The sequence below is a fragment of the Passer montanus genome, unplaced genomic scaffold (assembly GCF_014805655.1).
Source record: "Passer montanus isolate IOZ18808 unplaced genomic scaffold, ASM1480565v1 scaffold73, whole genome shotgun sequence".
Taxonomy (NCBI): Eukaryota; Metazoa; Chordata; class Aves; order Passeriformes; family Passeridae; genus Passer; species Passer montanus.
The window spans coordinates 1,628,181-1,655,743 of NW_024372481.1; the positions used below are offsets into that span (position 1 = coordinate 1,628,181).

General features: G+C 42.2%; 1 protein-coding gene across 2 annotated transcripts in view; it reads left to right on the forward strand.

Annotated features, from left to right (window-relative positions):
- Window positions 1-25,084, forward strand: part of CAMSAP1 (calmodulin regulated spectrin associated protein 1) — a 32,944-nt gene extending 7,860 nt beyond the window's left edge. Inside the window, exons 2-19 of one of the 2 annotated variants that reach the window (XM_039730706.1) lie at window positions 409-571; window positions 8,965-9,227; window positions 9,427-9,588; window positions 10,206-10,286; window positions 11,237-11,269; window positions 14,597-14,738; window positions 15,695-15,834; window positions 15,934-16,030; window positions 16,443-16,620; window positions 17,204-17,298; window positions 17,653-17,737; window positions 18,099-20,535; window positions 21,200-21,336; window positions 21,425-21,633; window positions 21,719-21,821; window positions 22,164-22,279; window positions 22,530-22,648; window positions 22,925-25,084. In XM_039730706.1, coding sequence (XP_039586640.1) covers window positions 409-571; window positions 8,965-9,227; window positions 9,427-9,588; window positions 10,206-10,286; window positions 11,237-11,269; window positions 14,597-14,738; window positions 15,695-15,834; window positions 15,934-16,030; window positions 16,443-16,620; window positions 17,204-17,298; window positions 17,653-17,737; window positions 18,099-20,535; window positions 21,200-21,336; window positions 21,425-21,633; window positions 21,719-21,821; window positions 22,164-22,279; window positions 22,530-22,648; window positions 22,925-23,227 — 4,863 coding nt within the window. In that variant the 3' untranslated portion in view covers window positions 23,228-25,084. The remainder of the gene's footprint in view (window positions 1-408; window positions 572-8,964; window positions 9,228-9,426; window positions 9,589-10,205; window positions 10,287-11,236; window positions 11,270-14,596; window positions 14,739-15,694; window positions 15,835-15,933; window positions 16,031-16,442; window positions 16,621-17,203; window positions 17,299-17,652; window positions 17,738-18,098; window positions 20,536-21,199; window positions 21,337-21,424; window positions 21,634-21,718; window positions 21,822-22,163; window positions 22,280-22,529; window positions 22,649-22,924) is intronic. The other variant, XM_039730707.1, reaches the window with a different exon arrangement.
- The last annotated feature ends 2,479 nt before the right edge of the window (window positions 25,085-27,563 follow it).

Consider the following 27,563-nt stretch of genomic DNA (forward strand, 5'->3'; position numbering starts at 1 on the left):
GGGCCGGCCATGGGCGTGCGGGCGCGGAGCCTCTGCTGCTTCTCGGGGGCGCGGCGGGGGAAGGAGCCGCAGGTGCTGCCCCGGCCCTGCCCCGGCGCGGCCCCGCGGGCGGGGAGGGGGCGGCGGTACCTGCCCGCATTGTTCCGGAGAGCCCCGTGCTGCCTTTATCCCGTCGGCAGGTGACGGGGCTGCGCCCTTCTCCGCTGCCGAGCCGGGCCCTGCCCTTGACAATAAGGGATGCTCGCCCCGGGCTCCGATGCCTTTTGATTCCCGAGCTGCATCAGCCCTTCCCGATGGGAATCCCCGAGGATGTCGGGCCTGTTGTGTGCAGCCTGGCCAGCCCCTCTCCTGTGTGGCTTTGGAATCGTCGGCTGGTGTGAAAGTCTCTGCCTTTTGTTTTTGTTTTAGATGGTGGATGTTGATGTTTGTGCGGGTGGAGATAGTACCAGAAGAAAAATGGATGCTCTGGCAGATAGTGCAGTTGAGATTGTCCCTTTGGAGCTCTATGATTCAGCCAGAGCAAAAATAGCTGCTAATCTACAATGGATCTGTGCTAAAGCCTACGGAATAGGTAAGATCACCTCTGTCAAGAAGTCATTCTTGATTTTGTTCTTGCTTTTTCTGTCTCCCCTGCTGTTTCAGGAGTAATTAAATTTGGCTTTGTTTTAAATATCAATAATATGGCAGCCTATTCTCCTATAATACCGTGTCTTTGCTGGTACCTTAAACAGGAATAACGGGATTGTGTGAGATGCCCTGAATCAGCAAACCTAATGGTGAACGCTCCCAGATGGTGCTTGGCAAGAACTGCCTGCCTTAAAATGTTTAAATCCTTGCTTTAGCTAAGCAGACTTTGTTCCACAGGGCTTTATGTCACTGCTTGCAGGCCCCAGGTCCCTCCAGGCTTTAGATCCTTCCTTGTCTGGTCATCTTGGCCAGTAGATGCTGGGACATTGACACCCTGTGAATGCTCAGTTAGAACTTCTTTTATATCAGATTATGATTTTACATCCAAAATGTTGTAAAAAATAATCTCTTTCTGTTCAGCAGCATTTTTCTTTTGTGGAAAGAAATGTTGAATGAGCAGGTGTAGTTTGGGCACTGTGACATTAAAGAGCAGGTTGTAGGGGATAGAGGAGTTCTTCCTTCCCTCACATTGTCATAAACTTTTACTGTCAAATGTGGAAAAATAAATATTCTTGGAGTATATTTGTACAGTGTTTTCCTGGCAGCTATTGAAAAAGACTTTTTTGTTTTGAACTGGATCTGTCTCAATGTACAAGATGCATCTCCAGTTTAAGCAGCTTCATTATGAAGAAATAGGATGCAGTGCTAGTGGGTCTGTTTTATCCAGAACAAAAGATATAATAAAAGCATGTATAGAGTCTTGTTTTGGAAAATGAGGTGGCCCTGTTAATCTAAGTCTAATTCTCCAAACTCATAATATGCTTAATGGATTAGCACTGGCTTACTTGGTGACAAGGCTGAAGAAAAGTGGTCCATTCCTGCCATTAAATATTAATCCTTGCTGGAATATTTTTTATAAATTATTTTACTTCTTAAACATTTCCAGCCCTTTCAGTGTCTCCCTCATCCTGGTGATTGTGGACCAAAAAAAATAATCATGGGGTTTACAGTGTTTAATGTATTTTGTTACAAGCAACAAGAGGCAAGAAAACCCCACGGATCAGATGAAATGTGGGAATCTGGGGAGGGTGTCAGTGGAACATTGATAACTTAAAAGAACAGAACAGGCACTTCCTGATGTAAATATTTCTCAGTTGCTGGGATTGTTTGTAACATTTCCTGCAACTTTTTAGCCATCCCTGATAAAAGAGTTGTTCAGAGCTGGGGATGCACTGTTTTTATTGTGACTTTGTTTCCAAGGAAGGCCGGTCCTAAATGGGAAGGGACTGGCACGGATCCTACGCTGCAGAGAGAGCTCAGTGGCCTCGTGCTGCTGGGTGCTGTCTGCTCCAGCACTCAGGGCTCTGTCTGAACCTCTTGGACCAGTTAATTGCTTAATGGCAAGTCTGTTTATGCTCCTGACAACACAGGTTGTAAAAGTATTTGGCTTTCCTGTGACTAAAAGCTAAAAAGGATCAGCTTTTCCCACGGCAGGGCTGGGATCTCTGGCTGCAGCAGCCTCTGCCAGTTGTTCTCCTTGCATTTAGGCTTGTTCAGATTACAAAGAACAGCAGTTTAAATGTCACAAACAATAGGAAAAAGTCATTTTTCCCCCAGTGAGTGAGGATTGGTGTCTGTGTGTGTTTTAGCAGGACTGTGGCCCGTGGAAATGTAGTTTGATTTTTGAAATGGCTCCTGCAAGTCTCTGTCACATGTTAGCCATTACTGCTGGAATAGCATTGCACAATCCTAGAAATTTATAAGCCTCTTTAATTCATGGAAAGATGGGTTTAAGAAGGTTTCCTGTGTGATTATAATTTTGAATAATACTTAAATTTAACACATTACTTGTCATCTCTCAGGGCTGTGTTTTAGTTTTAAGATATTGGATGCTGTTTAGTGAGTCTTGGGCAGCTACAATCAATTGTGATTTTATTATTTAAAATCTCACTATGCAGATTAAAGGGTTTGAGAACTTTTTATTATTTTAGATGTATTTCTGGGTAATTTAGTGAAAAATAAAGCTTATCTGTTTGTAACATTAAAACACTTTTGTTCTGAAGTAAATCTTGCCAGGTCTCCATAACTGCCTTCAAGTGAATTAACATTTTTCTGAAATATTAGATTTGGATTTGATTTATGAATTGATGTAATTTTGTGCCTTAATCCTTCAAATTCTGGTGCATTTCATTTTCATCTGGTAAGGTTGAGCTCGTGGTGAAGAGTGGAAAGGGTCAAGAACAGGATTTGATGCTGGTGTAGACTCTTACTGAAAGTCATTCATCACTGCAGGTTCTACCTGCAACTGTATTTTCTCTTTGCTGTTAAAGGATATTTGAATTCTAAGCTGGTATTTAAACAGGAAAATTCTTCATCCTTTGCTTTTTTTTCCTCAAGGACAAATCACTGGGAGCATGCATGATAAATACTTTGAAGTCCTAGCTTGGGCTTTGTTTTATTTGGTGATACAAGATGATGGTGTCCTCCTTTTTTTTTCTTTTCTTTTTTTAACCTTCTGGCCATGAAAAGAGAATGTTGGTAGCCAAACAACTGAGCAGCTACACAAACACTGCAAGACAGCTCCTCTTCTTGCTCAGTAGCTGGGCTGGATGGTTTGCTCCTGGAAACCTGCAGCTCCTGGCTGGCACAGATGGGCTCCAGAGGGAGGTCCTACAACTGTTTGTCTGGATTCCAGAAAGCAGAGGGGAAGGATGTCATGAAGGAAGGTTTTCTCCATTCACTGTCATCCATCTCCCCAAATAAATCTGGGAGTACTGACATGGATCACTCTCACTCTGAGCTCATCTGGAAACCTTCTGTAGCCTGGAAAGATTTCAGGCCTTTTATCTGAGACAGTGGTTTGAGAAAATGGATTTTAATTAGACCAGAATTAGCTTTTTTCATCCTCAAACTTTGATGAGAACCAAACAGCCACTTCAGGGAATTCAAATTCCTGGTGTTTAAAAGGTTGAGGAGCAAAGCTGCCACTGAGTGTGGGGAGCTTCAGCTGCAGAGGGTGAGCGTGGGAGGGCTGGGAGCCTTGGCAAGCCCTGCATGGGGAGATCACTTTTCCACAGGGCTTGGAGAGATCCAGATTGCCAGGCAGGAATGAGGCCATGCACAGCAGTGGGAAGTGCACTGAGCCCTGGGGCTCTGTCCAGCAGCAGCTGGACAGAACAAACTCAGGATGGTTTCATTTGGTACCACTTGGGAAAAGGGACAATGACAATGACAAATCCTGATTTCTCATCCTATTTCATGTGGCACTAATTTATGTGTGGAAATGATGTTTTCCATCATCATGGCTGTAATATGGAAATTTAGGTATTGAAGGATCTGGAAGTGTCTCAGTGTTGCAGCTTGCTGTGAGCAGTGGCTTCTGTCCAGCCCTTTCCATAGCAGATATTGTTGGTTCTGTAAAACAGTGTGCAAAATTTGGATTTTTCAAAAGGGACCTGATGGGTTTTACTTATTTATCAGGGCTGGGAGCTTTACATAGTTTCCAGACTTAATGCTGACAGTAGCCTGAAACCTTTGGCAAGATGCAGGCAGGAAAGCCAAGGACTAATGGAATGCATTGGGGGGGAATGCAAGTTTGGGTTTTTTGGTCTTTGAATACTTAGAACTCGCTTGCTAAATAAGGTTTTACAGTGCTGTAATAACACCCCACAGTTACCAGTTGGTAGAGGCAGTGTGAGGATGTTTCCTAGGCTAAATTCCCTAAATCCCTGGATTCCCTGCTTGTCTTTTGTCAGCTTTCTTCTCAGGCTCGTAGTAAAAATCCTTTTAAGAAAGCCGTTGTGTTTAGCAAAATTAAACATTTGTTTCTTGAATAGCACCTGTTTCATAAACACTGAGTATTATTGTGTGAAGTTTACAGGGGTGAAGGATTCCATAATTGTTATTTTGTCTCCTGCTTTATCCAGGATTGTGGCTTTATCCTTGATCAAAAGATATGGTAATAAGTGCAGTCACTCTCCCAGCAGTTTGCAAAGCCTTTAGCTTGGGGTTTTCCTGCCTGTTGTATGTAAATCTCCATGTGTCCTGTTACAGATCACTTACAGGCTTTAAAATTCAGTGCTGTAATGAGAACCAACACAGAATGTTTATATGCTGGTGGTTTTAGTGCTGAGAAGGTGGAGTTTGTGCTCAGCCTGGCCATTCACCCAGTGCTGAATAATTCTGGGAGCAGATACTGATACTAATGAAATCCTACTCAGAATCTGAATAAGCTTGGTGCTGTTTACCAGGACAGCTTGGCTCCCTTTCCAGGTGAAACCAGTTCTTCGTGCTTCTGCAGGTAAAATAACATCTGGGGTGGATCCACCCCGGCAGTTCAAGGGATAAGTCAAATTTGTTCAGATTACTGTATTTTTCTTTATCAAGTCAGAATCAGGTGGTTGTCTTTGAACAGGTTTTTGTAAGGGAGATGATAAAGAAATGCTCCCTCCCCTGAAGCAAGGAGAGTCTGGCAATAATTGTCTCTCTGACAGTAGTTGTAAGTCTATTTTTGTAATCCTCTCAAGGATATTTTGTACTTAAGATTTATACTCAGAACTGACAGTTTTTGAGATATTAGAACTCATTGATACCATGGAACAGACCAAAAGAATGGCTGAATGAAAAAATTGTATTGGAGGCTTCTTTATAAGAAAAAAATAAGGACATGATTTAATTTGGTTTTCTTTAGTATTATTTGTTAAACTGCTTGAGCAGAAATTTTTGTAGCTACAACTTAGGTGTTAATTTCTCAGAAGTTAATTTTTTCTGTTGGTCTTCTCCAAAATCCAAGGCATAAATGTGTAAAAATTCAAGTTTTAATGAGCAGAACTTTTCTAACCTCCAAGCTCAGTTATAGGTCATGGAAAGAAGGTGCTGGAAAAGATGCTGATGGAAACTGGGGCTTGGAAAGCCTGGGACATTTTCTTCCCAAAGAGCCTTGGCACCCTGTGCAGTGAGACAGGCACAAAGCCTGTGACACCTCTGTTTGTCTGATCCATAAAAGTGGGGAGAAAAGCTGTCCATGCTAGCAGGGGCTGCCTGTGTGTCCATGGGGTGGGATTTAAATTAGCCCTGGGTAAATCTGAGGGGGTGTAGTGGTTCTAAAAGTGACCAGGTATTCCTGGGATTTCTGCCTCTGTGGGAATTCTGTCATTTTTAAGGGGATTGGAGAAGGAGCAGCCCTGGGTGCTGCGGGTGTTTTCTGTGGTAAGGATAATTAACAGGTGTGAAAGGTAAGATCAGTGTCTTCAGTTCCACTTTCAGATGCAGATTTCAGATATTGAAGACACCTCTCAATTAAAGCCCTTTTTTGTCTGTTCTGTGTTACCCCATTTAAGACAACTGCATTGAGTACAGGACATCAATTCCATTTGGAAGTTTCCCAACTCAGAATTATACACTTATTTAGCATCCTGTTTGCATTGCAAGTTTTCCTGCCATTTATTTCTCATTTATTTGTGCCTGCCATTATGTCCAGCATGAAATAAATTTGAAATAGTAAAGTTAGCATTGTCACTCTTGAGCTTTGATGTGGTTTTTAGATCTTAATTTTTTTTTGTAGATTATTAGTCAGGACATAAATCAGCTACAAAACTGTTCCTATGTGTGACAGGCAGAAGTGTTCTATGTACTAATGTAAAAAATAAACCTGGGCAAGTTTTTACAATGAAATAAATTGCAATTGTGGGAGGATTAATCTTGATGAATAACTTCCTGTGATAGTAGGAAGTCAAATTATTAATCCTGGTACTAAAAGTTATTCTCACCCAGCCCTACCCTTAATCCTGGTCAATCCAAATCCATTCAGTGCTTAGGCAGTTATATGGAGATCAGAAACATGAAATTAGAGGATTTTTCAGTATAAAAGAAAAAGATTTCAGCTTTCTTGACTGGACTTTCAGATTGAATGACACAATACAAGTTGGGAGTTTTTTTCTTCTTTCTTGTTTGTGTGTTTTGGGTTGTTTGTTTGGGTTTGTGGTTTTTTTAACATATTGATTTCTGTGACATGGAATCTCCTCACTAAGAACTAGATCCATTTAGTGCTAGAAAAGGCTTTTAAAAATCATTGAAATGGAGCTGATTTAATCAGAAATTGATGTGGGAGGTCTGCCTGCCCCTGTCACAGGGGGGCTCAGCTCCATGGCCTCTCCTGGGTCACTAATGTGTGTACAGACCCCAATCCTACAGATTGCTTCCCTCCTGGGCGTGTCAGTGCTGCAGAGAAACCTTTTTCCTTGCTGTGGTAACAGTCTGTAAAATAATCCCAGTCTCTCCACCTTGTGGAGAAGGGAAAATCCCCAGGAAAACCCAAACTGTGGGGCGGGAGGGATTTCAGGGTCTTGTCCACCATTCCAGCCCAATTCCAGGCATCACCTCAGTTCCTGAGCTGATGGAGAGCAGGTGTTGGAACCAAACAAACCCCTCATCCAAGTGCTTCAGATTGCAGACTTTTGGAATTTGCATTTGTTTTGTGTTGCTTTAAAAAAAGCCTTTAAAATTTGGAGTGGTGCTCATGCTCTGCCAGAGATGTACAACTTCATGGATATTTTATGAGCTTGTATTATTTCCTTTCACAAATAATTCTAGTACAAAGCAACGTGTCTTTGGTTGTTAAAGGTGTAGCAGCTTGTAATGAACTAAAATGTTGAATTATATGAGCTGCTTTGCATTTGGATTTTTGCATCTTTCCTCAGTCTTCAGAGATGGAAGCTCTGTCTGGAGTTCTCTATCTGGAAATGGAAATGGCCATTCCATAACTGGAATGAGCTTCCAACAGCCTTTGATTTTAGGTCAGGTTGACTAATGTTAAGAAGATTAAAAATATCTGAATTTATGATGTGTTTCACTAAAAATGGACAGCCATGTTAACAAATGCCACTTAGGTAGTGCCAGTGGGTTTTATTGTGTCTCTTCCAGCCATCTTCAGTGGAAAGTCACATTCAGTGTCACAGAAAGGAAAAATCATTATCTCAGTTTTAAAAAACTTCAGAAAGCTTTTTCAACTTGCTTCCCATTTTGAAAAAGAGGGCCAGCACTGTGTGACTGACAGGAGCTGTTAGACAGCACTGGTTTGCTGCATATTTTTATCTAAGTGAGATGTACATGCAGCTCATGCAATAACACTCTGTCTCCATCCTTCTTCATGAACATCAAGTGCTCTGCAGTATACAAATATTGTGTGGCTTATTTTGCAGCTCAAAGATATGGGTAGGAGTTTCTTGGAATGGGAAAATTTAATTATTCTGGAAATGAGCTGAATGAAAAGTAAATATGCTGCCAAATTAATACTTCTTTTAAGTGTAGATGTATATATTTAAAATGAACTGTTTAAGTGACTTTGGGGAAAGATATTCGGAGTGACTGGATAGCATCAGATAGAATTTTATGTTTGAAATTTAGGAAATGTCAGCTTCTATTAAGACAATACACTTGAGGCTAGGAAATATTTTTCTTGGAGTTGCAGACTCTCATTATTCCTGCTGGGTTGTTATAAAGATCAATAGCTTCCAGGCTGATTACCCAACACGAGGAGAAGGATTTATTTTGGGATATAGAGCAAGGGATGGATTTGAGATGTCTTGGACATATTTAGAGTGATTGGAATATTGGTTGTTGTTAGTGCCTTCCTCTCCTGCCAGCTCTGAGCTGTGCTGGGAGTAGTAAAAATGTGTTTATGGCTGCTGGTGTGCAAGGGTGAGGCCTTCTGTCTTGCTAATTTTAGCTTCTAAATTACTACACTCAGGGTCTAGACTCAGTTTGATAAAATCCTAACACAACTTGTGGAAATTGGGCCAAGGCAAAAGAAGTTCAATTTTAGGCTTGGTTTAAAATTCCTGCTTAATCCAAATGGAGTGGTTTTGCTTCCTAGGCTTGAATTATTTAAAGGCTGAAAGCTGCAAGAGTTTGATCAATGCTCTTGACAAAAAATAGATCATCAGCTCACTGGCTGATTTGTAAAATGTTCAAGGTTTTAGTCAGATATTTTGGTCTTTTCCTTCTGAATTGCCAAAATCCATGAAAAAATTGGTGCCTTGTTTTTGAGACTGGTGACGGAGCCTTGCAGGTGTCCATTTGCTGTGCACGGATGCTTTGGGATTTTACTTTGATGATATGGATAAACCTTACCCCTCTGATTTGAACCCTGTGACGTACCAGTGACAATCCCAAATCAAACACGACTCCCACTAACAGCCCATATGGATAAACCTTACCCCTCTGATTTTAACCTGTGACGTACCAGTGACAATCCCAAATCAAACACGACTCCCACTAACAGCTGGGATTGCTCACTGCTGGTGCCCAGCCACGTGTCGCTGTTCTCGGCTCTTGCAGACAACGTCCCGGAGGAGCTGAAGGACCCGTTCTACATCGACCAGTACGAGCAGGAGCACATCAAACCCCCTGTGATCAAACTGCTGCTCTCCAGCGAGCTCTACTGCCGCGTGTGCAGCCTCATCCTCAAGGGGGATCAGGTGGCTGCTCTGCAGGGACACCAGTCCGTGATCCAGGCGCTGGCTCGGAAGGGGATTTACGTCATGGAGAGCGATGATACACCTGTGTCTGAATCTGATCTGGGCTCTGCACCAATCAAAATGGTTAGCTTAATTAAATCCACCTAATCATCTGCTTTTTATTTAACGCTATTTAAAATAGTAAATGGAGTGAAGAGCTCTTAATTTCTAGGTCGTTAACCTTAGGAATGTTTTGGTTTAAATACAGTTAGAACATACAGTTAGAACATACCCTTTTTAAAAGGGATTTGATTTTCCAGTCCTCTCTGGTTTCTTCTTCCAGAGTTCTCATATGGCAATGATTGATGCTCTTATGATGGCCTACACTGTAGAAATGATCAGCATTGAGAAGGTGGTTGCCAGTGTCAAGCGTTTCTCTACATTCAGTGCCTCAAAAGAACTGCCCTATGATTTGGAGGATGCCATGGTTTTCTGGATTAACAAGGTAAAATTTACTTTGGGAAAAGCCTGCCTGTCTTTTCTTGTCACCTTTCAGATTTCCAAAATGGATTCTGATGCGTGTCTTCCTTTCTTACTTGTGCATTTCTACCATCCCTTCTACTTTAGCAACTTGTTTTTCTTAGGGAAGGATAAAGTTGGTAAATTTAAAAATAAACAAGATAATCAGGAACTAAGTTAGAAAAAGTGTAAACATTGGATTCTTTCTTTTCAGACAAGTTGCTATGAGGTGTTTTTTTAGTTGGTGGGGTTTTTTTAGGTGAAGCCCTGTGTCATGCTAAATAAGAGGATGGACTTAACCCTGACTAGGTGGAACATTTAACAGAAATGCTGGAATTTTTCCAAGGGCAGCAGTTAAGTTACTCTAATGCTTTTGAGTGACAAGAGTCACATTCCAAAGAGAATGTGTCCTTGCAAACCCAGGACTGTGATTTCAGCTCCTGCTAATAGAGACTTGGGCTAGAAAACTGCTGTACCATGCTTTTCTGTGAACTTTTTATGTTTGTAGCATGAATTAACTATTAAGTAACTGGAGCAAGAAGGACACTTGTGGAAACATATCCAGGTGTATTTTAATTAATTTTCCATGCCATGCCCTTTTAGGTGAACCTTAAAATGAGAGAGATAACAGAGAAAGAGATTAAATTAAAACAACAACTAATGGAAAGTCCAGGGCATCAAAAGGTAAAACAAATTTGTCTTCACTTGTGATATTATGTGTTGATGATGAATGGATTTAAATATCAGTATTTTCTTTGTCAGGGAAGTGTGAGGGCTCCAATCCTCAAAAGTGAGATTTTCTGCATGCACTTTGTTTTGTCTCTGTCATCAGTGCCCTTCCCTGCCTTTGAAGCCCTCTGGTATCTCCTGATTTTCCTTTAACTTTCAGTAGGATGAAAACAACTTGTTTCAACTAAAATAACCTGTATCAACTGTATGTGGGTAAATATGACTCAGCTTTCACAGCACAAAATATATCTTATATATTTTGAAAGCTCTTGGGGCATGTTCTTTTTGCATGTTATTTGTCCAGTGTGTATTTAGGGACTTATTCAGGTTCTGTCCAGGAAGGATACTCTTGGCATTCAAATGTTATATGTGTGTGTTTGTAGTTTTTTCCAGCTTTTTCCCTTGAAGTTATATTACAATGCACTAATATTGCAAAATATAGCACACTTTCATTTCTGGAGAAGGTCAAATAGGTCTTTCTCCAACATAATGTCTATCTGAACTCCCAATTTGTGATTTCATAAAACCTTAAATTACTAATAACATATTCTTTCCTCAAATTGGCATTACTAGTCAGAGGGCTCAAAGTGTGACCTATGAACAAGGCACAGTTTAATTTTCATGTTAGTGGTGAAGGTTTTTTATGTGCCTTTTATGGAAAATAATATCCTTCATCAAAAAAGATCTGCTTCATTTACAAGTTGATCTGTGCTCTAAAGGATCTCTTGAATTATTTGACCTTATTGGGTCTCATTTAGTATCTTTAAATCTCAATTTCTAGGCTACAAGCCCTCTGAAATATGAAAGTGTTTATTGCTGAAGTGCATTTAAGTATTACTGCTTTTAACTTGCATTGCTGATGTTCCTCTCCTATTCCTACGTTCCTTTCCTTGCTTCCTGAGCAGTCTCCTTCCAAATGGTATTGGAAATTAGTACCTGTAAGTGAACTACTTTTACACCAGTTGTCATCCACAAAATCATGGCTTTTTAAACTTCCTCAGAGTGTTTGCTTCCATTGCAATGCTTCCCAGCTGCTCTTTGAGAAACACCTGTGTGAGCTTTGGGGTCATCAGGCTTTGTTTCCATGCCCTGCTTTTTGCATACTGTACAGCACACAGCATACTCCCTTTGCAGCATCTCAAAACTGCTTCCACACTGCAGGAGTCAGGGAGGGGGAGTAGCAATTAAAAAAAATAGCAAATGACCATGAAATGGTTGCATTTGCTGGCTTTGGTTGTGAGTAGGAACTGATGACAGCATGAGGTGAGAGAAAAGCTGGGGGGCTTAAAGGGCTGCCTAATCTTGGAATCCATGGTTAAGATACTCAGATGTTTGTGCTTAAATAATGCTCTTACACTGCTCCTGCACCTGCTCTGGTGCAGATTTGTGAATCTGCCAGAGCCAGGGCACTGCTGTTCTCTGAGGTGGGGTAGGAGCTTGGCCAGCCCAGTGTGGTGGGACAGTTTGGTGGGATTGTGTGCTCAGTTAGGGAGTCTGGAGCTGGCACAGTGGGAGGGAAACAGAAAAATCAGTATTTTGTTCCAATGTGCAAACTTTGCTAAAGTGTGAAATTGGAATATCAATTCCACTACATATTAAAAAAAACCCAACCCAAAACAACAAAATTGTTCTTTTAGAAATCCTGCTTTCTTTTGTCAGAGTTTTCTGAGTTTATTTCAACTTGCAGAGATTTTCCTTTGTTCCTTTCCTCAGCTTTGATGCCCTTTCTCCTGCCCTTGCAGGAGCTGGTGTTACTCATTTTCTCTCTGGGAAGATGAGCTGTTGTCTCAGTTGTTAATTCCAAAGGGCAGAGCACTTGGACAAGGCAGGTGTGATCAGGCAGCCTCCCATGATCTCTCTGCCTTCCCACAGAGGGCTCAGTCCCACTGCAGCCTTCTAATCCTTTGTTTGAAAAACAAAACAAACTTTAAAATTAAAGGAAGGAGTAAACAAAGGTTGTCTCACTTCTAGTCCACTTAGATTTTAATGGTTTACTGGCAGGGTTTGCAGTCTCTCAGTGTTGTTGTCAGGTTCTGTCAATTCTGTGCTTTTTTATTTTGTGATTTTTGTTTGGTTGGGGTGTTTCTAATACAGGATGATCTCTATTTCAGTAGCACCATTTCTGCAATTACTGCATACAAATGTCATTCATTGTATGCATGGGCAGGAGGGTTACAAACCACAACACTCAGCTTAGAAAATAGGAAGAATTCAGAATTTTCTGTGTAAAAGACTGAAGGGTTAAGAGAATAACAGCTGAGCAAAAAATAAGGAATTAAATTAAGTCCATAAAAACCCTCTTTGATAAATTTGTGGGGTTTTTCACCAAAGCCAAAAGAAACAAGGAATCTTTACAGATTTTAGTTCTTGGTATTGACTGTCGTTGATTTAAATTCCATTTAAGCCTATTGGCAAATAAATATTTTTATCTACATTAACTACAGGAGGAATTAAAGTGGAAAAAGAATTTCTGAATTTTTTTTTAATATACTTACTTTAAGTGGATAAACGCTGACCCTTTCAAGCTAACCAGTTTCCCTTGGTGTGCACACTTATTCTACCAGACTTACCAACCACATTTTAGTGCATAGTGGATGTTGCTGATGCCTTTGATGTGTTTCTTGTTGGAATAATCACCATGCTGTATCTCACTGTTTCTCTCTGTGTAAGCCTGATCTGATGCATGCCCTGTTGCACTGCATGCTGGAGCCAGTGGAATATGCTCGTGTGGTACAGTATGATTCCATTCCATTCCATTCCATCCTCACGGAGTGCTCCAGGCTGGGGAAAAACCCAATTTGCACCTGGGAAAAGGACAGGAAAAATAGCATTAGCATGCAGAGATAGCTTTGAGCTCCTTGGGAAACTTGGCATAGCATATGCAAAATAAAGAGAAGAAACTGGTTCTCATTGCTCCAAGTGATCTTCATTGCTCTGAACAGATTTTTTCACAGCCTGTGCCATCCTAAACTGACACCTAGGAGTGTGTGTGTGTGTGTGTGTGTGTAGAGCTTTCCCAGGCTGGCTTGGGAAGTGTAGGATGTTGGTAAAACCCAGCTTTCTTCTGGTGATTCAGTGTGTGATTGGTGTGTCTGCACAGCAGACAAGAGATTCTGTTCAATGCCAGTGCTGTCAATGCCCTGAAGTGTGCCAGGGATGTTTCCCCAGCACTGCCAGGTGTTCCTGCCAGGCCCTGCAGTGCATTCTGCTCTTCCTTTCCCACCTGCTTTGCTGCTCAGTTTAGACACAGCCTCCCATAGTGCGTGGATGCTCAGGAATCAGCAACCCTGGAACTTGCAAAACTTGCAAGAAGCAATGCCAAGATTTGTTCTTCAGCTGACTGGCTTTGGCAGCTCCAGATTCCCTGAGGGCTGCAGGGTGGTTTGCACCAGAGCTTGATTTTGATCAGTAGTAAATCAAGGGGAGCTGTGCTGGGGATGTCAAGGCCTCCTCTTCTCTGCCTGTTTTGGAAAGGCTGTGGTTTTTATTTTTGCACAACACCTGTGCTGCACACAGATGTGTGCCATGTTCTGGTTCCCTCTGAGAGAACTTTGCTGTCTGTGGGCAGGACAGGAAATCCATGGATGTGAGTAAGGTATGAGAGATCACCACCAGCCCATCAGAATTATTTTTGCTGTGTTTTGTTTCTCCCAAGCTTTAAGTGTTCTCATGTAGTTCCCCATGTCTCTTTCTTTGGATCTGCTGCATTCATGCATCTGTGTGGAAGGGTTTTGAGTTAAATTGATTACAATAAATTAAAATGTGTGAATGAAGTGAGGAATCCAGCAGCACAGATTGCTCCTGGGAATGAGGAAACTGGCAGGAGAGCAACCTGCCCTAGTGCAAGGGGCTTGGGTTAGGTGATCTTTAAGGTCCCTTCCAACCCAAACCATTCTAGGATTAAAGGGAAGCACCATTTCCTTCAGAATTGGCTTCCACAGGCGATTGCTCCTGGGCATGAGGAGACTGAATGGCAGGAGAGCAACCTGCCCTAGTGCAAGGGGCTTGGGTTAGGTGATCTTTAAGGTCCCTTCCAACCCAAACCATTCTAGGATTAAAGGGAAGCACCATTTCCTTCAGAATTGGCTTCCACAGGGAGAAAAGCACAACTTTGTCAGCTGGGTTTGACTTGGGGCAGAATAGCAGAAAGGATCCAGCGAAAAGAGTTTTCAATGCTTAACACAGATTCCTTTTTCTTTGCTTTTTTGGTTTTTTTTGTCTTTTAGCCTCTTCAGCATGATGTGAACCCTTGTTTCTCTCTGTAGGTGCGTTACAGAAGGGACCACCTGTCCAGCAGGCAGTTACCCTATTTCCCTGTGCTGGAAGATCTGATGAAGGATGGTAGTGATGGTGCTGCTCTTCTAGCTGTGATTCACTATTATTGTCCAGAGCAAATGAAACTGGATGGTATGTAATAAAGGTTTTGAGGGAATCAAAGGAAAAAAAGGCTTTCAGGCTTTGAAAGCTGAACTGGAAATACATGAAAAATTTAAAATGCAGCACATTTAATAGGTAGAGGACTATGGCAGGTTGGAGGCAGGTCACATATGGAATCTGCATTTTAGAAAGAATCTCTCTTGGATCTTGGTTTTTTTTTTACTTATTGTGTTTAGAAGACTGTGCTCTGTATATTATGAGCCACAAAAGAATCCTTTCTTTTCTAGTTTTAGATGTGGCTTTCTTTGCTCAAATACTGAGCTTGGTTTCAATGCCATAAAAATGGAGTACATGTCCACCAGTGTTAGCTGATAATTCTCATGTTTTTCTTGGCATAACTTGGCATTTTATGATCTAGATTATGAAATAGTTTCAATCTGCAGAAATTGTCACTCTTGAGCATTGCAAAACTCGAGTTCTCTTCCCCAGAAAATGTTTTTCTTAATAAATCAATGTCCTTGTTGCATTAACTTCTGCAAATCAACATTTTGTATTGGTTTTTAAATTCTCAGATATGTTGTACCTTGCAGAGCTCCTGAGTGTTTGCAGAAGGAACCAGCACTGTGAATCCTAGGAGTAACCCTTTATTATATGCAAATCAAGATGTCTGGTTTTAATTGCTTTTGTATTTTGTCATTATGTGTGTTCTCTGTAGCCTGTTTACCTTTTCTGTGGCTGTGATAGACAGAATCCCCTGTGGATTCAGAAATGAATGCAGACCTGATACTGTTCTCTGTGGTTTTCTTCCTCCTTTTCCTGTCCCTGTGGTTCTGAGCAGGTAGAGAAATGTCACTGGTAGCCAGTAAACACCCAGTGCTGGTGTAGAGTCTGTGAAGTTCCTGTATTTAGTGTTCCTGTGAGCTGGGGGTGGAAGGGTGATCCCCTGGGAAAGTGCCAGAACTGACTCAGCCCTGTCTCCTTCCCAGATATCTGTTTGAAGGAGGTGACATCAATTGCAGACAGCCTCTATAACATTCAGCTCTTGAGAGAGTTCTCAAATGAGTACCTGAACAAATGCTTTTACCTCACCTTGGAGGACATGTTGTATGCTCCTTTGGTTTTAAAGGTAAGGAACATGACAAAAGATGTATTTTTCAATAAAGTGTGGGTAAGTCAGGAGGGTTTTGTTCATGTGAGGTGTAATTTTCCTTTTCTTCTGTTTCAGCCTAATGTCATGGTATTCATTGCAGAACTCTTCTGGTGGTTTGAGAATGTCAAACCAGACTTTGTACAACCAAGAGATATCCAGGAAATAAAAGATGGTAAGTTTATCAGATAACTGATGGCATGTTATTTAGAAAATACTTACATTGCAGTGGAACTGTTCCCTAGTGGTGTTTCCTTGGAAGGTTTATTCTTGCTGGGGGTCTTTGAAAAGCAGTAAAATAGAAGGAAAATTAGTCCTAGATCCACTTTTTGGATGGATAATTTTTGAACAGGTAATTTCCCCTCCTAAACCCACTAATTAATTATTAATTTCTAACTTCCATTAAGCTCACCAAAACACAAAATTCACCCGAACACCAAATTTAAATTTATTTAAATACAGACCGATACTTCAGGTTGCAGTGCATACCAAGTTTCCCTTGTACCCTCTTCAATGTGAGAGCTTGCTGTGCTGTCGTGCTCCCCTGGCCCCTCTGGGAGGTGCTGATGCTGTCCCTTTGTGCCCAGCCAAGGCAGTGATGCAGCAGAAGAGCAGCCGGCCCCCTGTGCCCATTTCCAACGCCACCAAGCGCAGCTTCCTGGCCACTCCTGCCAGCCCAAGCCCAGCAGAGCTGCAGCCCCCAGCCCAGGCAGCCCCTGAGGCCTGCAGCAGGTACTACCTGCACCCCGAGGAGCCTGACTACCTGTGAGTGTGTCTTCATCTTGTTCCACCTTCTGTTGTGCCTCTCTTTGGGTCACCTGGGGATTGGTGCTGCTGAGTGTTGTCGTTTTGCCACTGAGTGACCTTAGAGTACCCAAAGGGGCTCCAGGAGAGCTGGCCAGGGACTTGCTTGGAGCAAGCTGCTCTTGTGGAAGGTGTCCATGGAAATGAGTCTTTAAGGCTCCTTCCAACCCAACCATCCTGGGGTTCTGTGAAAACAAACTTCAGCATGATCTGATGTGGTTAATGGAATGGGTTTTCAGCTGACATAAATTTCTTGGTGAACTCTAAGTTACTTCAATCTTTGCTTTGTCTTGAATTTACTATTTACATAGCATTGTCTTAAATCTACTGCATTTAGAAACTTAGTTTAATTTCAGGTAATAGGTTTACTTTTGTGTTGTTACATGTGAAAAACTTCTTGCTAAGGAACTTCTTAAAAATTCATTATATTATGTTTTAAAGAGGATGCGGGTAACTTACCTGTGTGACTTCACCATTTGATTTTTTTTCTGCTTATAGAAAATAAAATTCTTTGTAGTAATGAATTTTTGCCTTTCTGAATTAGTGGCAAAGGAGGAAGCCCTGCCTTCAGCCCTTCCCATCCACTGCTGCCTTTGAGGCAAAAGCAACAAAAATCTTTACAGGGAGAAGAGAGCCCTGGTAAGTCTGCCTTGAATTCACCTTTCAACAAACAATGGCTGTCAATGCCAATAAAATAATTAATTAAAATATAAGTTAATTTACATAAATTATTCAGAATTTAATTAATCTGCAGTAACACAAGTGGGTGAGCATGTTGAGTTTCAGTAAATCTTAAAGAACTTTTAAGAAACTTAGTGGATTTTAATTTTTTTCAGGCTTTGACAGTGTCTGGTGGCAGCTGCAGCAAATCTGTTTTCTGCTGCCCTCTGTTGGGGAAGGAGTTGATTCTGTTTCTGTGTTTGCTATTAAATGAGGCAGCAGTGCTGGTTTAATGACCATTTCTAAAATGTTAAAAATTAAAAACCATTTCAGGCCATCGGCACCGTTCGAATTCTCTGACCCGCGTTGATGGGCAGCCACGAGGGGCAGTTCTGGCATGGCCAGAGAAGAAACCCAGGTAATTATTTATTACAGCATTGCTTGAGGAAATGATACTGGGACAATTTGGTTGTGGTAATGTGGTATCACTGCCCTAGAACTGCACTGACAGTCACTTAATTTTGTTTTCTCCTTATGTGCACTTTCAGAGCTGACTGCTTTTAGATTTGCAATTGAAAATACGTTAGCCGTGATTTTCAGCAAGTGCTGTTGAAAATGGAAGTGTCTGAAGTTGCTGCTTGGTATTGCTGGTCACTTGTGGTACAGGATGCATTTTAAAAATAAAACACCAATTTTTGCTGTCTGTATCATGGTCTTTATTTCAACAAATTGTACCTTGTCATGCTTGAGTGTTAGTAGATTCTTCTTGTGTTTTCTAGGCCTCTGTCTCAGCCAACACCATTTGCTCTTCATCATTCTGCCAGTACTGATGTGGACCCTGGCTCTGGTGACAGCATTAGCCTGGCCAGGTCCATCAGCAAGGACAGTCTTGCTTCCAACATTGTCAATGTAACCCCCAAAAATCAGCCCCACCCTCCATCAGTGAAAGCTAACGGGAAGAGCTTGCTGAACAACGTAGAGATGGAGGATGAAGATGAAGAGCTCATTGCAATCATCAGATCTGAAGAAAGGCCAAACCGTGGTGACCCTGAGGTGCAGAATGCAGCAGCCAGGGTGCCCAGCATAGTGGCCACAGCGTGGTCCCCAAAAACAAACAGCGACCCTTCGGACAGCAAAGCTGAGAGTTTTTACCTGGAGCCTTTAATGCCTGCAGTCCTGAAACCAGCCAAGGAAAAACAGGTCATCAATAAAGAGGATGAGTGTGGGGAGGGGAAACAGAGGAGTTTTGTGACAAAGAGGTTAAATGAAGGACACTTGTCTTTGGTCCGCAAGAAAGCCGCGAGCGGTCATGGTGAGCATGACCTCAACAGGACTTTTACTCCAATTTCTAGCTCTGATTTCACTCCAGTTGCAGATCCCAGTTCTGCAGATGCAGTGGCCCTGGGGGAAGCAGGCATAGAAGCTTCCAGACCTTTGGCTAGTAGCAGTTTAGATCCTTCCTCTCAGGAGCTATCCGCTGGAGGATTCTTTCTTCATGCTGCTAAACCTGACGATGAGGTAACGAGTAAAGTCAATGTGAGTTATGGGAAGGGTCTCAGCCTGCACGTTCAGGATACAACCTGGACCATGGTGACGCAGGACTCCGAGCCAGATCTCCTGGACATGGAAGATGCCGACCAGGATTTGGTGGCCATAGACAACCATCCTATAGTCACTAAGTACATCGGTGAGGAGGAATCTGCCAAGCTGCAGGAGGACATGAAGGTGAAGGAGCACGAGGACAAGGACGACGCCAGCGGCCGCTCCAGCCCCTGCCTGAGCACCATTTCCCAGGTGAGCAGCGTGTCCATGGCCAGCGGCAGTGTCCGCATGACCAGCTTTGCAGAGAGGAAGCTGCAGAGGCTCAACAGCTACGAGACCAAGTCCAGCACCAGCAGTTCCCAAAAAACCACCCCAGATGGGTCAGAAAGCTGCCCAGCACCCCTGACCACGTGGAAACAAAAGCGAGAGCAGAGCCCCAACAGGCAGAACAAAGACAATGTTAATCTTTTAGCTTCGGAGCTGGTGCAGCTCCACATGCAGCTGGAAGAGAAGCGCAGGGCCATAGAGGCTCAGAAGAAGAAGATGGAAGCCTTATCAGCAAGGCAGAGATTAAAATTGGGCAAGGCAGCTTTCCTGCATGTTGTGAAAAAAGGGAAGTCTCCTGATGGTCCACAACCTCTTAAACCAGAACATTTTGCAAAAGAATATTCCCGGCACAATGGGGAAGATTTAGATGAAGTTTCTTTGGGTTCCAAATCCGAGGAGTTCCTTGTGAAAGAGGAGGAGAGAGAAGAAATGCTCAACGATTCTCAAGAAGTAGCAAAAGTAAAAATGCAGGAAAGCCTGGCTTTTGCTGAGCAACACAAACCAAAAGACCCTGCTGCTATACACGATTTGGAAAAAAGTAACATTATTTCTGTTGCCCTCCTAGAAGACAACGTGACTGAAGCAGATATCAATGAATGTGATCTTTCTATCGAGAAGCTGAACGAAACAATCAGCACCCTGCAGCAGGCCATCTTAAAGATATCCCAGCAGCAGGAGCTGCTCATGAAATCTCCAACAGTGCCATCCCCAGGAAGCAGAAGTAACTCTCAGGACCAAAAGGTGAAACCTTCGATTCATTTTGTTGAGCCCCTGTCTCCAACTGGAATGAACAGCCTGCGGAAGCCGCCGCGGCTCGGCCAAGGCAGGACTGCCCGGCCAGGGAGGCCTTCAGAGCTGAAGGTCCCCAAGGACAGGCAGCAGAATTCAGCACGTGTTAAAACCCCAACACCCAGCCTAGAAAACCTTCCACATTTGAGACCTTTCCCACCCAACAGCTCGGCAAAGACACCCACGGAAGCGGGGCTGGAAGGCAGCCCTGATCATGGAAGTGGTTCCCAGGAGAAGTGTTTCTTTGATACCTATAGACTTCATGACGAGAGCAATCAAAGGGCACTTGTTCTCTCCACCTCCAAAGACGCAAATATTCTGTCTGAAATGAGCAAAGAGGTGAATAACAGCTTCAAGGAAACAGGGTTGAATTCTTCTGATGGCTCAGGAAAAGAAAATGTCCCAGTGGATGAGCCCCTGAGAAGCAAGGCTAATCTCATTGAAGTAGATTTGTCTGACTTGAAAGCTCCAGATGAAGGAGAACTTGAAAACCAGGATAGCTCTGCGGATATGATTAGTGAAGGTGATCAGAAGTCTGGTGTGGGTTTTTTCTTCAAGGTAAATGTGTTACCTTCCTCTCTTTGGTTCATGTTACACACTCACCCAGCATTAGAACTGGTGCTTCCCAGGCTCCTGATGGAGCACAGCCCTTATTGGTTGCAGTATTTGGGTATTGAAAAAAAAACCCAGTTACTTCTGGAAAAGGAGAGAGATCTGCTCTCAAAACATTTCATGTCTTAATTTGTGTTTAGCAGTGATTATTGTCAATACCACAAATGTGCTGACATGATACTTTCTCTTTTAATTTCTCTTTCAAGAAAGTCAAACTCGTCTCAATCTCAGGGAATTTAGGGGTCTTTGTAGTGTGGTTAATTTGGACTGATTGTCATTCACTGGGATTATTTGCGATGTCCATTCTGGCCCACATCATAGTTGTGTTGTACTTTGCAAGTCTAGAAGGTTTTGTGATAATTAAAGATATTTAAAAACAAGTCAGAGTAAGATGAGCCCCTTTTTCTCCTCACAGACTTAAGGGAACACTAAAACTCTCTCTTAATTTTTTCTTGAGCAACAAGAGGTTTTGGTTTACACTAAAATGTAAAAATTTCCAAACGTAATAGTTTTTCTTCAAATTTTCCTGGAATCATCAGCGTTCTTGTGATGTGCAGCTTAATATATTGTCCACTGTTCCTTGAATTTTGCATGCCTTTGGATTTTTCAGGATGAACAGAAGGCAGAGGATGAGCTGGCCAAGAAACGTGCGGCGTTCCTCCTGAAACAGCAGCGCAAGGCCGAGGAGGCGCGGCTGCGCAAGCAGCAGCTGGAGGCTGAGGTGGAGCAGAAAAGGGATGAAGCTCGGTAATGATGCACAGAAAAAGAATTTCTCTTTCTTGGAAGGTCAGGAGTTGTTCCGTGCTGAATGCTCTGTCCTTGTGTTCTGTGGCAGCCGCAAAGCTGAGGAGGATCGGATACGGAAGGAGGAGGAGAAGGCTCGGCGGGAGCTCATCAAGCAGGAATATCTGAGGAAAAAACAGCAGCAAATTTTGGAGGAGCAAGGGCTTGGGAAGCCCAAATCCAAGCCTAAAAAACCCAGGCCAAAGTCAGTCCATCGTGAGGAATCTTACAGTGATTCAGGCACGAAGTGTTCTTCCACACGTAAGGATCTGGCCTTGTTTGCTCTCCCCGAGTTTCAAATCTGCTGTAACCAAATGTGTTTGACATTTACTCTGCTTTTTTCTAGCTGATAATTTGAGCAGTGCTCAGTCTGGTTCCAGTCTGTCTTTGGCCTCAGCAGCAACAACTGAGCCTGAAAGTGTTCACTCTGGTGGCACTCCCTCGCAGAGGTACAGCCAGCTTCTCTTGGGTGTCTCTGTCCTGGGGGGAACAGTTTTGGGCTTCAGAGCTCTTTGCTTCCCCTCACTGGCACAGGAGCACAATCAGCATTGCTGAATTCATCTGGTTTATGTGGCTGCCAGCTGCAGCGTTCTGTACAAACTTGCAATTTTGTTTTATTTTCTCCCAGAGGAGTCAGAGTTTTGCTTTGATTTCTAGCAAGGAGAATCTGACTGTTCTGGGGAGAAAAAGAGAATATTCTGTTCCATTCAGGGACAGCAGCATTTATGTGAGATTACAGGGCCAAACCCAAACATGTTGGCATATATATTTTTTATTTCTCTCCCTCCCAGAGTTGAATCAATGGAGTCCTTACCCATTCTGAGCAGAAATCCCAGCAGAAACACAGAGAGAGACTGGGAGAATGCTTCCACAGCATCTTCTATTGCTTCAGTGGCAGAATACACAGGTGCTGCTTTGTTTTAGTTTAGTTACTTTTGTTTAGTTTGTTTTATTTATTTATTATTCATACCAGGTCAGGAAAACCTCTGATATGTTTGTTATTTTTGAGAAGTTATCGGGTGTATTTTGTTCTGTTTAGTGTCTCTAAAAGTAAGGAATTCTAGAAAAATAATGAGGGGTTTTTTTTCTTTATTTCTCTTTGAATGAAGTGTTCATAAGTGTAAGGCAGATAATTTTGACTTATTTATCTTTCTTAGGTCCAAAATTATTTAAGGAACCCAGCAGCAAATCCAACAAACCCATTATTCACAACGCTATATCTCACTGCTGTCTTGCTGGAAAAGTGAATGAACCACATAAGAACTCAATATTAGAGGTAAACATTAAAATTATTAATGCACTCTCAATCACATGGGTGTGTAATGCTGATTTCATGATCCCCCTGCTGTGCAGTGTGAATTCCATTTCCTAGAATGTGCCTGTACAGAACGTTTTTTCCTTTCCACATGGAAAACACCATCCCGTATTTAGAGTTCTGCTTTTAGGTTTAAAAAAAAACTGGAAAATTATGTTAATAGAAAGAACCATTCAGCTTAAAGCTTGGCATGATTCTCCTGTGAACAGCCCCTGTACCTGGTTGTTTTTGCTGCAGGAGCTGGAGAAATGTGATGCCAACCACTACATCATCCTGTTCCGCGACGCCGGCTGCCAGTTCCGAGCACTTTACTGCTACTACCCCGACACGGAGGAGATCTACAAGCTCACTGGGACAGGGCCAAAGAGCATCACCAAGAAAATGATTGATAAACTCTATAAGTACAGCTCGGACAGAAAACAGTTTAACGTGATCCCAGCCAAAACCATGTCTGTGAGCGTGGATGCTCTCACCATCCACAACCACTTGTGGCAGGCCAAGCGACCCGCGGTGCCAAAGAAGAGCCAGACTCGGAAATGACACCCAGCTCCTGGGGACAAGGTTGGCTCACTGGGATTGCATTGACAGAAGACATGTTTACCATTTTCCTCCAGTTTGGTATGAAATGTGCAGAACCATAGACATTTTTTAAGAAGCTTCGCGACAGAGAACCGTGGATGCAAGTTCTTGAGGATGAAGGAACGTTGCCAGTGTTTTTTATGAATGATGAACCTGCTGTTACACCCAATGCTAAAACTACTGTGGCTTTCAGCTGACGAGGGACTGTGCATGTAGCAAGATCTTGAACAAGTGGATTTCCTTTTACTTGAAGCTTTTCATCGGTACAAATTGGGAATAATTTAATTCTCTTTCCTCTCCACCTCATTCCCTCCTTTTTCCTGGCGTTCTTAAAAGTTGGCAAGCCTTGAACTTGGGTAGAAGGATTGAACAGATCTTGGGTGAAGTGCTTTGGGTTTGGTTTGGTTTTTTAAACAGTCTTTAGGGAAATCTTCCTTTCAGACCTTTTTGAGGAACTGTTGAATACATCCAGTTGTTGTACTGTACCTACTGCCAACCTAAGTCCAGCTCTCAGATTTCTGAAAAAAGCCCCAACTTGTGCTGCTCAGAACAGAGTTTACTTGCAGGATCTGTGTAGGATAAGCATTGCAAGCCAGTCTTTTTCTAAAAAAACAGATATAAAAAATTGTTCACAGATGTAAAAGATCTCTGGAATACAATCATGAAGAGGCATTACAGGTGCTACTAGCTGGAATGGGCCTGGCTGAAACTTAAGGCAAGCTGAATGGAGCCCAGTGATTACTGATTTCAGTTTCAGGTAGTGTCCTAAAGATTTGTTTGCTTTAATACAGGTGGATGCTGGTAGGTATAGAACATTTCCACTCTGAGCACGCTACTCCTGTACGATGGTGCACTTAATGATCACAGATTTTAATGTTTTTATTACATCATGAAATGTAATTCTACTTTCTTTGTCCTGTCTTTATTCTGAATGAGCAGCATGCTCTACAATGAAGAGTGTGTTATGTTTTTTATTTTGGGTGATATATTAATATATATTGATTTGTTTTTCTCATTTGAAAGCAATTTTTAAACAGAGACATTTGCATTTGTTTCAAAAGCCCAAATAAGTCGAATGGCTTGGATTTCTTTTCATGTTGAAATATTAAATCTTGAGTTATGACCTTAAAAGTCTTTGTGTTTTGGCAGATTAAATTTTTGTCTGTGGTAACAGGGTACATTTGCAGTTCCTTTTTTTTGGTTTTGTTTTTTGTTTTTATTTTTAACCACTCCCATGTCTCATTCTTGGCCCCAGCTGGTTCCCAGGTAGATTTCTGTAGCTATTCCCTAATTAATTTAATCTGCTAACGAGCTCCTGCTCCGTGGGTCTGACACTTACCACCTGCAGCTCCTGCAGGTTCTGCCGTGGGTTTGCACATGTTTACTTTTCTTTGAAGTGTTACTTGAATTTGTGTCCTCGAGAGGAACTGAGCTCTAAATCCAGTGTAATTATTGACCTTGGAGATGATGGAAGGTGCAGTTCTTGTACACAGGGGGGCTGAGGGGTGGGATAAAGGGCTGGTAGCTAGAGCAAAGTGAAGGTCTTCCAGTGCAGTCTCTCCGTGGTTTTTCCCCTTCCAGGACTCCCTGACTAGGCTGCTGCAACTTTGTAAATTATGTTAGATAGTTTGCTGCTTGTAAATAATTAAAGGCTTTATGGTTTCTAAAGTGCTGAGTATTAAACACCGTCATGAGTGTAACTTTTGTTACCATGCTTTTCATGCTTGTGCTTTATTTCTCACTGTTTGATATTATAAACCATATTTATTTTATGAAACACTGAAATTTAATAAAAATCATTAACTGATTTCCTTTTTATTTCATGTGTACTTTTGTTGGTGTGACACCTCATCCCCTCCAAGAACTAATCCACTTTAAAGATGTGCTGTTCTGTTTGGTAAAGCTTCACCTGCAGGGAGCTGCAACAACTTTGTGGGCAAGAATGGGACCAAAAATCTCTCAGAAATTGGGAAATTGTTTAGGATTTATTTCAGCAGACTCTTGCATCTGTCTGCTGGGGCTCCTTTGATCTGTGCAGTCACTCAGTGGCAGAATTTTGGTAATTTTCTACTTCAGTGTTGAGGTTTGGGTTAGATTTATGGAATTCTGAATACAGAGGATTTCTGCCTGTGGTTTTAACCCTTCCCTGCCAAGGACTGAAAATCCTGATGTCCTAATAGGGACACAATAAAATCCTAAAATCCTAATAAGGACACAATAAAATCCTAAAATCCTAATAAGGTGATCTGGACCCTGATACCTTCTAAAAAATCCTGCCTGGCAAATGGGGTTTTGTCCTTCCAGAGCACAGTGTGAGTCCCTGAAATCAGGGAAAAGTGGGAATGCCCTGTTCCCTCAGCCCCAGGGCTGGGATCCCCACAGGTAAATGGGATTAAACACAGCTTAAGCTGCTTGTTTGGGTTGGTTTTCCCCAGGATTAGAGGCAGGGCTGTTCCCTCTCAGCTCTGTCCAAACAAGATAAAAACTCCTCCAGCTGCTCCCAGAGTTGTGCTTCCTGGGAGGAGGAAAAAATGGGAGCTCTGTCTGTGACCCCTCTCTGTTTCTTACTAAAATCCAAGAATGTGCATCTTTAAAGTGCTGCCAGGTGCAATTTCTGTCTCTCCAGCTCTGTCCATCAGTCTGTCTGTTCCATGTGCTCCTTGCATCTGTACTTGGTGTGGTGTTGTCCCATTTTCATCCTGCTCTCAGCTGGGGGAAGAGTTCAAGCCAAAATAATCTGAATTTGGAAAATACTAACTTTGGAGGCCTTCACCTACCCCGGGAGGGCTGAGGGTGCCAAGGAAATAAAGCTGATTTTTGTCCCCACTGCACTGGGGAGTGGAGTGAGGATCTCTGCAGTTTCTCCTCCCACAACCAGGAGTTTGGGGCTGTACTTTGAAGCAGGAATGCCAGGAATGAGTTCTCAGGACTTGGATTTTCCACTCCTTTTGCTTTTCCCCCCACAAATCCCAGAACTGATGGCTAGAGCAGTGTCAGACCACCCCAAACCCCCTCACTTTCTATTTTATTTTATTTTATTTTATTTATTGTTTAAATATAACAACAAATGAGGTGTCTCCTGTTCACTCTGAGCTGACTTTCCTGGGAATTTGGTGCTGGTGCCACCCCTGGAATGGAGCATCCTTGTGGATGTGGGCTAAGCTGCCACCCATGCTCTGCTTATCCAATTAAGTGGCTTGCAGTTAATTAGGGGGTTAAATGTAATTAATTTTCAGCAGCTGAGGGAGAGGCAGGTGGCTGAGGGGGTGGGTTTGGGGCTCAGGACATGCCAAGCATCCTTGGGATGAAGCTGTGCTGGGATTCTCCAAGGACATCGCTCCAAAAAGAAGATTTTGGAGAAATTTGGTATCGTTTTACTCCTGTTCATCTGCAGAACTGAAGGAATCTGGGGAGTATTTTGGGGTTGTGTGCTTCAGATAAGTGAAATTTTATATGATAAAGATCTTCAGGCCAGTTCAGAATTGGAATATTCACATGGTCCACTATAATTTAGTGTATTTTCCACATTACATTGAAAATTTTACAATTAAATCCAGGTTACCACACAGACATTGGACTTCTCTTACCATGCAGTAAGTGAAAAAATAATTCTAGGTTTTTAAAAGTTTGTTATTCTGAAAAGAAAATATTTCCCTGAGCTTTCTGTTGCAGGTTTGTTAAGGCTTGGTTTGGTTTTAGAGGGTTTGAAGATTTCAAGTTTCCTGTGACCTATGAAAAAGTGCATTTTTATTCTGCTGCAAGTGGTGAGTTCAGCTCTTCTTTGAAAAAAATTAACCCAAATTTTTAAGGAAAATGCCATTCCAGAACTGGATTTTTATGCCCCTTCCTTCTCGAGCCTGTGCTGTATGTTCCTGTTGTAAAAATTACAGGCTGGATTTAATTTGCTTGTCTGTGCTAAATATAAATTCACTTTTATCTCACTGCTGAAATCCTGTCATAGTTTTCTGATCCATCCCTCTGAACTTGTTAGGAAGTAACACATTTATTGTAGTGGGGAAAAAAACCCCAAACCTCTGGGGAAGAGTGTGCAGCAGGGATCATGAAATATTCAATATCCAGCGTTTGTTAAAATTCAAATGAGGCACTTGAAAGAATGGTTTGAAGCCCATAAACCTTCCCAAATTATTGTGGCATTACCTGGAAATCTTAGCAAAGGAAAACCTCTTTCTTTTGACTCTGTTTTCCAGGGAAAAACCACAAAATCTGAATTTACAGAAAAAAAAAATCCTTCTTGGATTTGGTTTCCTTTTTGTTTCCCAGCCACACCAACCCCATT